The following is a 12,520-nucleotide window of genomic DNA, read 5'->3' as shown; positions in this document are numbered from 1 at the left end:
GGTCATGTTGAATTGATTTCATGTCACACGGAAGGACTTCAAATCACCAGCCATTTATTATTAGAGAAAAATTATAACACTTAACATGCCAGGAGGTGTTCTTAGTAGTGTCCATAGAACTACTGAATCTTCTTAGTTGTTGTCTAAAATTAACACTTTTAATCCTCACCATTGAGGAAACTATTCCCATCTTAAAGATGAGACTTAGGCACAATAAAATAACTTGCTTAAGTAAAGTAACTTGTCTCATAGTTACTGTTATGGACTGAATATGTCCTTCCAAAATTTAGACATTGAAATCTCACCCCCAAGGTGACAGCGTTAGCAAGTGGGGCCTTTGGAAGATGATCAGGTTGTAAGGACAGAGCCTTCATGAATGAGGTTAGTGCCCTTGGAGGAAGGGTCCCAGAGAGCTCCTTCATGCCTTTTACTAGCTAAAGGATCACCATCTATGAACCAGGAGGAAGACTCTTACCAGACACTGATTCTGCCAGTGTCTTGATCTTCAACTTCTCAGGCTCCAGAGCTGTGAGAATAAATGTCTGTGGTCTTTACGTCACCTATTCTATGGTCTTCTGTTATAGGAGCTTGAGTTGACTAAGACTGCTACCATGCTGCAAATCCAGATTTGAATACAACTCCTCTGGTTCCAAAGCCCACAAACTTAACTACTATTTTCTATCACCTAGTTTTTAGGCTGCTTCTTTTTAGGCTACCATTACATATCGACAACTGTGAACGCACTAAATAAGAATACTCTCTGTACTTCAGTATTCCAGCCTCTTTAACTTTTATCTGGTAGTTAAGACTGAAATCAGTACGCGAAATACATATTGTAAGGTCCTCTCTAGATGCTGATTCTAAAATCTTACAGCTTCCTAGCAAACAATGTAGAAAAAGAGACATGAGCATTGTATTTACCACATAAAACAAACCAGTTGCTCTGAAGAAGCAAAACCAGATCAGGAAAGCATTTTATCTTCTGAAATGCAATGAAAGTCCCCTCAACAACATTCTTACATTAGTTAAAATGAAGTGTTTTTATGAGCAGGGAAACCATTCCCTACTTGTCATGTGATAATCTAAGAAGAGATCAGTTTGATAAATTATCATTTGAATATGCAAAGCTAGGTTACTGCAAGGCCTTGTCTTTCTCATTCTAAAAAATGTTTTATTATGTAGAGAAAGGAATATAAGAATTATTATGTTCTATGGACTTCTTATGTCAGTTTTTTCCCAGAAAGATTATGCATTCATTCTACTTTTAATGTTATCATTAGAAAATAGAGACAGTCTGCTTTCTGTGTCCCAAATATATATATATATGTGTGTATATATATATATATATACATATATATGTATATATATATGTATATATGTGTATATATATATGTATATGTATATAAATATATACATATACATATATACATATATACAAATACATATATATACACACAAATACATACACACACACATATACTGATAATGCTAAAGTCCAATTATATATATTAATATATAAATATATAAATATATATAATTGGACTTTAGCATTATCAGTCACAGTCATCCTGGCTATAAAGACTAGAATCAAATGAATCAAATTTCCTTGACCTTGGGGAGCAATCACATTCAGGGAGCTTGTCTAAGCCTGAATTTCTCTACATCTATCCTACCAATGATGCTAGGAAGTAGGTATAAGGATTCAAGCTAGGATAGGACACAGTAATCCCCAAATCTCCATAATCCCCATAATCCCCAAATCTCACTGGCATGAAACAAAGAACAATAAAAGACACTGCATGTCCACTTTGAATTACATGGTGACTCTTGTCACTGTCATTCTTTCTGGGACCTCAGCTGATAGGGCAGTCACTATCTGGAACATTGGCAGCGGCGACAGTACAGGAAAACCTGGCACTGGTGGGTTTCGTGTTTGCTAACACATACTCCAGGCTAGAAGTGGCACAGCTCACTGTGTTCGAAACTCATCAGCCAGCACTCCTTCCGGTCAGCCCCTACAGTAGAACTAAGAGGTACAATCTTACCATGTGCCTGGAAGGAAGAGAAAGCCAGCACAAGTGGCAGACGGAGTAGGGGTGGGAAGGTTTCCACTAGTTTTATTACTGAAACAAAAACAAGGATTCCGGATTCCTACAGGTACAGAACTGAGGACAATGTGGATAGGATCTAATCACGGTTTTACGATGTCTCCATAGAGAACTACAACAGCTTTGTTGAAGAGCAAAACTCACTGCTTTATTTAAAAAAAGAAAAAAAAAAAACAAAAAACAAAGCTATTAATTAATTAAAGTGCAGCAGAAACCTCCCTTGATCTCCAGCCAAAAATTTCCTCAAACCTTAGTGTTAGGTCAGAATTCAGTAAAATCACTTGTGACGGGTTATAGAAAATAGAGTCCAGGTAGCATTCTGATACTAGGTAGATGGCCTACCTAGTGGCAAGTAAAGACAGGCAGGCTGCAAGCCAAATTTAGGCACGGGAATAAGTTTGCCCCTGCTACACAGTGCCTCGAAAAGAAAAGGAACGTGCTTCTAAGTATGGAAGGCACCTCCCAGTTAACCATGGTGCTCATCTCCACACTTAATAACTATACCAGAACACTCTGTGGTTAACTTATTTGTGCCTATGCCCTCTGAAGCCATTTGATTTTGCGTTCTCGGAATTCAGAGTAGATGCGTTGCATACATTTCAGACAACCCTTCATAAATATATTTACCTTGACCCTAGCTTTTGGTAAGATTATTAAGTAGCAGAAATTTTAGAACACATTCCTTTACAAGGTCATTGGGTGAGTTGTGTTACAAGTATGGCACCAAACGGTGTAGTCAAGAAGACGGCCAAGATACATGCCTTTACTTTACTCCGCATAGAGGTGGTTGAAAGGATTGTCTACTGGGACCGATAATGCCTTAGATTACAGCTCACAGATGACAGTGCATTAGTGAGTAAATATTTATTAGACTCTAAGCCAGAAAACTTATTTATAGTAAATTATAGTTATTAAATTACAAATTATAACTAAGACAATTATTAGCCAATAGTTTCCAGAAATAGACTTTTAAAATGCATTTACAAGCAACACAACTTAAATTTAAGAACAAGAAATTGAGTAGACCAGAACCAGGAGTTGAGGCTCACAAAATCTCATACAAACCTACATGTTGGCACTCCAGGGAAGGGAAGGGAAGGGAAGGGAAGGGAAGGGAAGGGAAGGGAAGGTAGATTTTCCAGCAAACATTTGGGAGTGAATATTTTGTCAATTCTCTTCTCAATCTAAGTTTGCTGTTTTTGAGAAAGAGACAGAGTGAAACATCACATTATATTGCTTTTGGTTAGTTAAAATAGCCCTTTCATTAGGGTGATTTTTCTCACTTTAATGGTAGTCAATCTTGGTAGATACTCCCAGTTCCTTAGAATTGTCACGTAAACTGTGATGAACAGTTCTGGCTGTGGAATGGACAAATGACTCAAGCATACAACGAAGTGCTTTTCTTCTGAGATACACTGAAAGATTTCCTGCCTGTGTCACAGCTTTTTTCTGGGAATTTTCAGATCACACTGACTATTCCTCAATCTTGGTTTTGTAAAATCCAGATTGTGGTATATTTGATCCTACATTTCTCCCTGGTGTAAAACCCGTATAAGAACTTTCCATTTGTAACTTTTATAGGGAAAAACATTAGTCTCAAAATCATTTTGAGCTTCTTTTAAGACCTAAGACGAGAGAGAGACAAGAATAAAAACAAAGGAAAAGAATAAACACTGTTTTAGAAATAGGTGTTAAAGTAGTATAAATTGGATATGGAAAAATAAAAGAAACTATGTGAAAAACTGTCTTCTTGGAACACCAGGCAGTGAATCACACAACACAAGATTTTGTGAACTTTGCCATTTATCACCCTGGGGAGCTACTCCCAAGGGCCCAGGCTAACTGCTGTTGCATTCATACTGATTATGACCCTCAGAAACCTTAGAAAATGAATGGTGCTTCAAGTACAGTATTTCTTTTCCAAATAAAGGTTTTTATTTTAAGAGATGCAATCATAATACAGCAAAACTGCATTATTTCCTAATTAATGGACTTGGCCAATCCCTCCAGTCACCAGATAAGAAAGGTGCAATCACAAAGGCTAAGGGATATGGAAAAGTCATCTACTTATCTCTGACTTCTCCCTCAGTTATGGGAGTTTTTCCATCATCCCTTCTACAGGGTAAGGCTGTTATGTTTAACATTTAAATAAAACTGTAAAATCTAGATACCAGTGGAAATATTTCTTAGGTGCATGCTGTTAGTTACTGGCATTTCTTTATATATTATCTGTTTTAACTGCTCAGTTAAGGGTGAATTATACCTGTGACTTCTTTCTCCTCTGTATTTTTGTACAGGAGTCTCTTTATTTCCATAATATTATCTTTGTTTTAACCATATACCTTCCCAGTCCCCTTTTCTCTGAGTTCTAAGAGCCTTCATTTACAGTGTGGTTAGTTGCTTAACTACACTGATTTAGGGACCATGTTCTTTATTCCGCTGGTGAGAGGGAGTTTTACTCCATTTTAATCTGCCTGGAAGGTTTGTGATATGAGTCTAGGATGTATGTGAACGTGGAAAAAGGAGTTATTAAAACATTATTTAGGTAAAATTGTCTCAAGGTGGCATATACTTGTTTTGCTTTTAAATTTAATCTGATGCCAAAGCCATTGTATTTTATCATTTTCTCAATTTAAACTTTGTCATTTGATTATGTGCTTTTTCATAATTCGACCATCAGATTTAAGAATATATGCAGTGGCTCTGACTCTGTGTCACCTATCAGAAGACAGGCTTGACACTTGTTAATTTTCAGCTTAGGGAGATCTAGGAAGCCAAGTAAATGTAAATTTATGTTAACCAAGTAAATGTAGATCTAAGGTTAAATGTAAAACCAGTGATATTTATCAATTTCTATCCTTCTTATTATAGGAACTACCCTATGTTTAGGAATTATCTGTTTATAGATAATAGACAAAACACTAATAAAATTGGATGACGTACACATGCATTATATTCTGTGATTTTTAACAAAAAAGGTATGAAGAAATGACTCTTTCATTTTCTATGCCTTTTTATTTTTTCTTTTTTTCCCTAGGTGAATATAATATGAAATCAAACTCTTAGTATATTTGATACATTAAAAAAATCAATGTATTGCTTGCATCAGATATTCTATTATAAGTTAAATACAATTGCTAATGGGGCACCTGGGTGCCTCAGTCAGTTAAGCATCCAACTCGGTTTTGGCTCAGGTCATGATTCTCACAGTTCGAGAGTTTATTTGTTTTTTTTTAAGTTTATTAATTTATTTTGAGAGAGACTGAGAAGCACAAGCAGGGGAGGGACAGAGAGAGAGAAAGGAAGAGAATCTCAAGCAGGCTTCCTGCTGTCAGCACAGAGCCTGGGCTATATCCTACAAGAGATCATGACATGAGCTGAAATCAAGAGTCAGTCACTTAATCGACTGAGTCACCTCGGTGACCCAGCAATTTACTCTCCTTTAAAACTTCATTTTGTTTTTAGAAGAATGAAAACTAATTAGATAAGAACACAATAGTGAGTATAAACCCTCCAGGTTTCTTTCCATCCTTCTCTTTTCAATGCAATCTCACATACAGATCTTTGTGTCCCCACACAACCATCGTATCCAAATAAAAATATAATAGTTCAATTGCTATTTTCTAACATTTGTAATGACTTCCATAAATTATGTTTTTAGGAAGAGTGAAAACTTAATATAAAAGCTATCTTTGTTATATCTTCTAAAATCAATATTTTTATTACACTGTAAAGTAGATACTTTCAATCTTTAATTTTTGTCAGTAACTTGGTGATTCTCAAGTGGAAAAATATGGTTATACACAAGAGTAATTCACTTGAATTTTTACATTCCTTTAGAAAGACATGATAAAATGACAAACTCTCTTCTTTTCCAAGTTTAGACTGAGTACTAAGTAAATGTTTAAAAGTTCTTGTCTTTAAATATCTGCATGATATTTACTCAGTAGACATATATCATGTGCTGACTTAGGTTCTGAGGATAAAACTATAAAAAATCTTTTGTTCTCTCAAAAATTTACTTCTGATGGTTTTCCCAAATTGGGGGGAAAAAAGCAAAAATAAATTATTTAAGATAAACAGCTTTTAGTGCAGAATTTGAGATTTTCAAAGCCTACAGGCTTCTGAGCTTGTGTGAAATATTTAATTGACAGTCCACCTTTGAAATTTCTAGTGTTTCTTATTTTCTAACATTTAGTAGCTCTGCTCCAAATGAGATGTCCATAGTGGTGAGGGCAGAGTGGCATAGAATCTTCCAGGAACTCCTCACTCTTTCTTCTCCCCATCCCATTTTCTCCCCTTGTTTTCTTGAGTATTTCCTAATATGGCAGAGTCAGGTCTAGGAAAGGAGACAGACAGTTTTAACAAACCATTGTCCCTCAGGTAGATAAGATTATTTCTTGACAATCCTTTTTTTCTCCTTTCCTGTTCAAGGTTACCCTGTGGGTGGAGTCCACTCCCCACTCCCCTTGACTTGGGTTTGGCTATGAAACCTGGTATGACTTACAAAATGAGAACAGAAGTCACTCTGTGTCAGTTCTGAGCAAAAGCACTGCAAGTTCCTGCTTGCCTTCCTGCTTTCCTACACTCCTCCTTGAAAAGAACATGCTACCCACACCCACCCTCCCAAAATGGGGAGACACAGGTAACAGAACCTACTCCGCAGCCTAGATCCAAGTCCCCCCAAGTCAGCCAATCTCAGACAAACCCGGAAGAGAGCTGCTCACAGGCAGCTAACAAGGCTGTGAGCAAGAATAAATGTGGTAAACCTTTGAGACTTGGGGATTGGTTGTTATACGGAATAACTGCAACTTTACTGAAATGGTTTTGGGTTCTAAGACTATATTGTGTTAAGAGCTAGGGTTTGGATGAAGTTGGAGGCTAGAGATTCTCTGGCCTCTGCCAAGCTTGTGTCTGGGTATGTGTGGGGGGGTTGGGGGGGCACATGCACATACATCTGTTTGTTCAGCATGTTATCTTTAAATATTCTCTGTTATTACAATAAGTTTGAAACTCATTTTTAAAAGACTAATTTAGGGTGTGCATGGTAATATTTGTGTACTTCTGCAGATGATATAAAACAGAAAACATGTAACAAAGCTGGACCTTTGCTGGTCCCAATGAAAGAGAATGAAAAAGGGATAGGAGTAGGATTTGAAGAAGAAATAACTGATCTTTGAAAGCAGGAAAGAAAGGGTAAGATGTATGTGATATTGCTATATAGGTGAGATCTTCCCAGAATTCCCTCGTGCAGAATCTTGCTAGAACCCATAATTTCCAAATTAAAATTATATTTTGTCCCTTCTACCAATTTTCTCTATTCTGATCCATCTCTAGACATAATAAAAAATATAATTCCCTCAGTGCCAAGATTTTAACTAGGTATTAGTATAAATCAAATATATACTCAGAAATAATTAAATGATTATTACCATGTTCTCTTTCACCTCTGATTAAACCTGAGTCTCCTGGGAAGATTGCTTTTCTAAATGTAAAAAAAAAAAAAAAAATCACAAAATGTTGAGATCTCAGAGTTTGGGAGTAAAGTTTTAAGGTGAGTGAGTCTTGCCTTTAATTCAGCTGTCTAATCTATTCTGCGTGTGTGTGAGAGAGAGAGAGAGAGAGAGACTGAGAGAGAGAGAGAGAGAGAGAGAGAGAGAGAGAGGAGGGTGGGGAGATGGCCCTGGGAAAAGAAAAGAAAAATAAGACTGAATATTCAGGTTTATTTCCAACTGGAGGAGGAGGGCCAACCACAAATACATCTTTTTCCCTTCCTTCTGGGCCTTCTTTCTTTCTTAGGAAAATCATCTCTATTCTGCTTCCCTATCCAGCTATAGGTTTACTCCCTGAAGTCTGAGGCCTGAGTGTCCCCTGTCATAATGTATTTCACTTCCAAATACATTTTTCTTTAAAACACTTACCTCTTTCTAAATACATCCGCTACTCTCCACCTCTATGGCTACCAGTCTAGCCAGACCATCACCTGCTCTAGACTACAATTGTTTGTTTGGAGTTTCTCTGCTTCCACTTGTACCCTTTCTATCTGATCTTCAAATAAAAGTCAGAATGATTACTGCTCTCATTAAAATCCCTCCAAAATCCACTAAAAATAAACCTGATCTTCATTAAGGTTTATAAGACCATCCATGACGTGGCTCCATGATCATCACCATTTTTTTCCCTCGCTCATTCTTCTCCAAGCACACAGTGTTAAAGAGTGTCCCTAAAGTTATACAACTTTATAAAATTGCTGGCAATAGGCTGTATTGTCACCCTCTTCTTGTCACCTAATGTAGGCCCTGCAGAAACTCCATATAGTTCCACATTCCAAGAAATGAATCACAGGGGTCTTTTTGCTTTGGACTATTACATGCTTGATTTATTATGACACTGTAGAGGGCAATGCAACAGGAAATATCAGAGAGGAATCTTTTCAGCTCTGCAGTTCTCAAGGTGCTGGCTAAGATATATCCTTTGAGACTTTCCAATTTTCTACCCTGACCCTTACTTGACTGATTTCCAAGCTCCTTCGTATCCTGTAGGAGATGCATTGGCACACAGCCTGGACAAAACACCAAGCAATTACTATAAATTAATGATTTATTGTTTCTTCCTCTTCTGTCTGATAATCTTCTATTGGTTTCCTGAATTTAATTTTGTTTTCCTACTTCCTAGATTTTGTCAGTAGGAGAATGGTGGATATTTCAGTGGCAAGATTTTTAGACATCTTGAAGGTTCTTTTGTGAGGTTGAGAACATAGCAGGCCTTAAGGTGTAGGATTTAGTCATCTGTTCCCAAAGGCAAGTGTGGGCCCTCACCTCTTGTCTTTCTAGCACCCCAAAATCACAGGATAAAAATTTCATTTTTCAAAAGATTTTCTCCTCTTTTGAATGATCTCTTTGAATAGGTTAATTCTTGTTGTTTATCCTGGATCATCAGTGCTTCCCTTCCTGAATTCTAATATACATAACTGAATATGTTCTGGGGCACCTAGGTGAGTCAGTTAGTTAAGCATCTGATTCTTGATTTGGGCTCAGGTCATGATCTCACTGTCCATGAATTTGAGCAACACATCAGACTTGGGACTCTCCTTCTCTCTTTTCCTCACATGTGCTCTCTCTCACTCTCTCTCTTTCTCTCTCTCTCTGTCTCTCAAAATAAATTAATAAAGTTAAAAAAATAATAACAATATGTTCAACCTCCCATTCCTTAACTATCACAAAGCCTAAAATGATATGGTCACTTTCTCTTAAGATATTACTTTGGTAATCAATTATTTTTTTGTGGGTTGGAATTAAATCTGTTATCACATTTCCATTGTGGTCATTGTCTCTATGATTTAAGAGATGTAAAGGCTTTGTATACATTATGTATATAATTGAACTCATAATTGAAAATTTATTCCTTCCCTGAGATCATAGTGAAATTAATGATTTTTTTAAAAAATATTTCTTATATCTTAAGAAAAAGTATAAAGACATCCCAAGATTTTCTTTCTTTTTAAAAAAACTTGTGTCTCTATTCTTTGTTTAAAAAAAAAACAATTGTTGCTTTCTTTATTTCTGTTTCTTCCACTCAGACCTTCGTGCTCTCCCAATTCTGCCTTTATGTCTGTATTCAAATGTCTTTATACTGTGTCTCATAGAAGCTGTTGCTTTCTGAAATGGAGCATTTTGTTCTCTTCTTTCTAGTTGACAACTTACAGAATGAATGTGCTTTCATTTTTGTTTAGCTCATGAAGAAAATCAATGAGTAAACTGGCAATTTCCTTTACAAATTGACTATAGGACTTCAACTATTTTAATCAGAGCCCTTGAGACATTTATACCTATATAAATAATCATTGAGACTTATTAACTTAATCTTATAAACAGACTTATAATTTTCACTTGAACAATATTTTTATAAAGCACTAGTTGATATGGATCATTTTGAAAATTCAATTAACTGTCAATAAAAGTAGACTTTATTTTGAAAGACAACCATTAAATTTTATCTAGGCAGTGTGAGCATTGTTAAATGTCAAGTTCTTCCTATATGAAGTAACATTTTAGTGATAAAATGTCCTGCCATCAGCTTTTATTTATTTAGGCATTTTAATCTAATAAATTGAATCATACAATGTGATTCAGTAAGAGTTAAGGAAGCCGTGACCGTAGATTTATAATTTGCTTGGCATTGCAGATAGATAGCATCAAATGCACAAGAAAAGCTACTATATTCTATTACATCTCTATGATCGTAATGAAAATAATAGTGAAGCTTGTTGGAAGCCAGACAGGATTACTTAATTTAGATACTAGAAATTTTTCTTAGAAGTCATTTAGGAGAGGAAAATAATTTTCTATTGCTATTTTGCTAAATGGATTAAAAAAGCTTCCTATGTTTTATTTCAGCATATGTTGTAAAAGGAAATATTGGGTTCTTTTATAAACTTCATAGAGAGAACAGTTTATTTTAATTTTGGCAGCTCAGCATGGACTAAAATCATATTAGATAAGCTTTCCTTTTTATTGACCTATGGCAACTTAAAAGCCAGAGGAGAAAAAAAAAAACCCACAAAAATAATAAATGCTACATATAGCACTATGGGTGCCCTCATACAATACTTGTAGGAGTAACTGCTGTGAATTTTTCTTGACATACATTTGGCAATACATATCAATACGTACAGCTATTAGTACAGTGAATCCAGTTCTAAGAATTTATACTAAGGAAAAGTGCAAAGTATATGTAAAGCTATACACACACACACACACACACATATATATATACATATACATACACATACATACCACACACACATACATATTCATGAATATAATGTTCATCATATTAAAGTTCATTATTGTGTCAGTCCTAATAGTAAGTATATTACTATAGCAGCACATCCATGCAATGGAGTATTGGGCCACCATGTAAAGTTACTGTGTAGATTTAACTTACACACGTGTTTTATAGATCTCTAAGTGTTTAAAAATCTATAGGTAAAAAAATTCCACAATGTATAAGAGTGTTACTGATATTTAAATAACTGGGGATTATAACACAACTGCAAAGGAAGATATCATTGGTTTACAGAAATCTTCCCCATCTATTTCTGTGATTTACAAGTTTTTTTCCTTGGTTATATATTACCTTAAAAATTAGTAACAATACTACATCCTGTTGAAAAAGAAATGACGAAAGCTGGCAATTGTATCTATGTGAATTTTCTAATGTAAAAATATTTTCTACCTACAAATATTTGTGCAAATGTATGTGTATGTCCATTTAGCACACTTACCTTTGGTAAGGACGCTCGAGATCCTGAACTCTGTGTGGTCATAGTCAGAACAGTAGTTATTCCCAAGGCTACCCTGGCTGGAGCAGCATCCATATTGATCCAGAATGAAACCCAGGATAGAATCACGATCAGGAGACTGGGAATGTACATCTGGATCAGATAGTATCCCATTTGTCGTTCAAGATGGAATCGTACTTCTATACATGTAAATTTGCCTAGTTGGTTGTAAAATAAATGCAGCAATTGGTAAAAATAGGTCTTTGTATGGTATCAAATGTCACATTTTTTTTTTTATATTTTGTCCTAAAATTTTCCATGACAGTGAGAAGGGATCCTAAATCATATATGCAAATTGGTTTCTGAAAAAATAGTTTTCTTCTAGTTCTGTAAGCATCTGGAAGCAACATAAGAGTATACTTACCAGGAAATAGTTTGTAATCTTATTACTTCACATTTGATTAGCACTTCCTACTTTGAAAGTACTCAAACATCTATTATTTCACTTGATTCTAGCAATTGTTTCTGAGATAAGACAGGAGAAGTGTGTGTCTATTACATAAAGGCCTTCTTTACTCATTGATGGGGTCTGTTTAGTACTTACTTAGAGCCAGATGCTATTTGGTCCAGAGGCCTTTACATTTCCTTTAAAGTAAGTGCTAAAGGAAAAATTCAGTTGAAGATAAATACTTCCTTAAATGTAATTTATATAAATTATGCATTAATAATTTGGAAACTATTAATGCAAAGAAGAGCAAAACATGTTATTTTCCATCAATAAATTTGAGCATAATTTAAAAACACACTAAAATAACCTGAGATATATTTGCTCTATATATTTACGACATGTGTCTCTATTATGGTAAGTAACTAATAGAGGAATTAATTATGTCTTAGTTAACCATTTTGTTGTTATCTCTGCTTACCCTCGGACTATAGTTCTTAGTGCTATTACCATGTTATCTTTCCCTAAAATAACTGTTTATCTGAATAACCAAATTCTTGGTTTTATTAAGGTCAGTGAGTTAACATGCTGATCTTTTTTTAAGTGACATTCTCTGATCCAGTTGTGAAAGAGAATCACAGAGCACATCCAAGAAAATTAGTAGTGTATTCTTAGATAAGTTTC

The 12,520-nt window shown here is 35.3% G+C and overlaps 1 protein-coding gene across 3 annotated transcripts in view; it reads right to left on the bottom strand.

The window, feature by feature from the left end:
- GLRA3 (glycine receptor alpha 3) overlaps positions 1-12,520 on the bottom strand; it is a 239,693-nt gene that overhangs the window by 66,480 nt on the left and 160,693 nt on the right. For all 3 annotated transcript variants that reach the window (XM_058720866.1, XM_058720865.1, XM_058720867.1), the window contains exon 7: positions 11,395-11,609. In XM_058720866.1, coding sequence (XP_058576849.1) covers positions 11,395-11,609 — 215 coding nt within the window. The remainder of the gene's footprint in view (positions 1-11,394; positions 11,610-12,520) is intronic.

The sequence above is a fragment of the Neofelis nebulosa genome, chromosome 3 (assembly GCF_028018385.1).
Source record: "Neofelis nebulosa isolate mNeoNeb1 chromosome 3, mNeoNeb1.pri, whole genome shotgun sequence".
NCBI classification, from domain to species: Eukaryota; Metazoa; Chordata; class Mammalia; order Carnivora; family Felidae; genus Neofelis; species Neofelis nebulosa.
The sequence above is the reverse complement of the archived record's forward strand: the minus strand, read 5'-3'. Positions and strand labels throughout refer to the sequence as shown.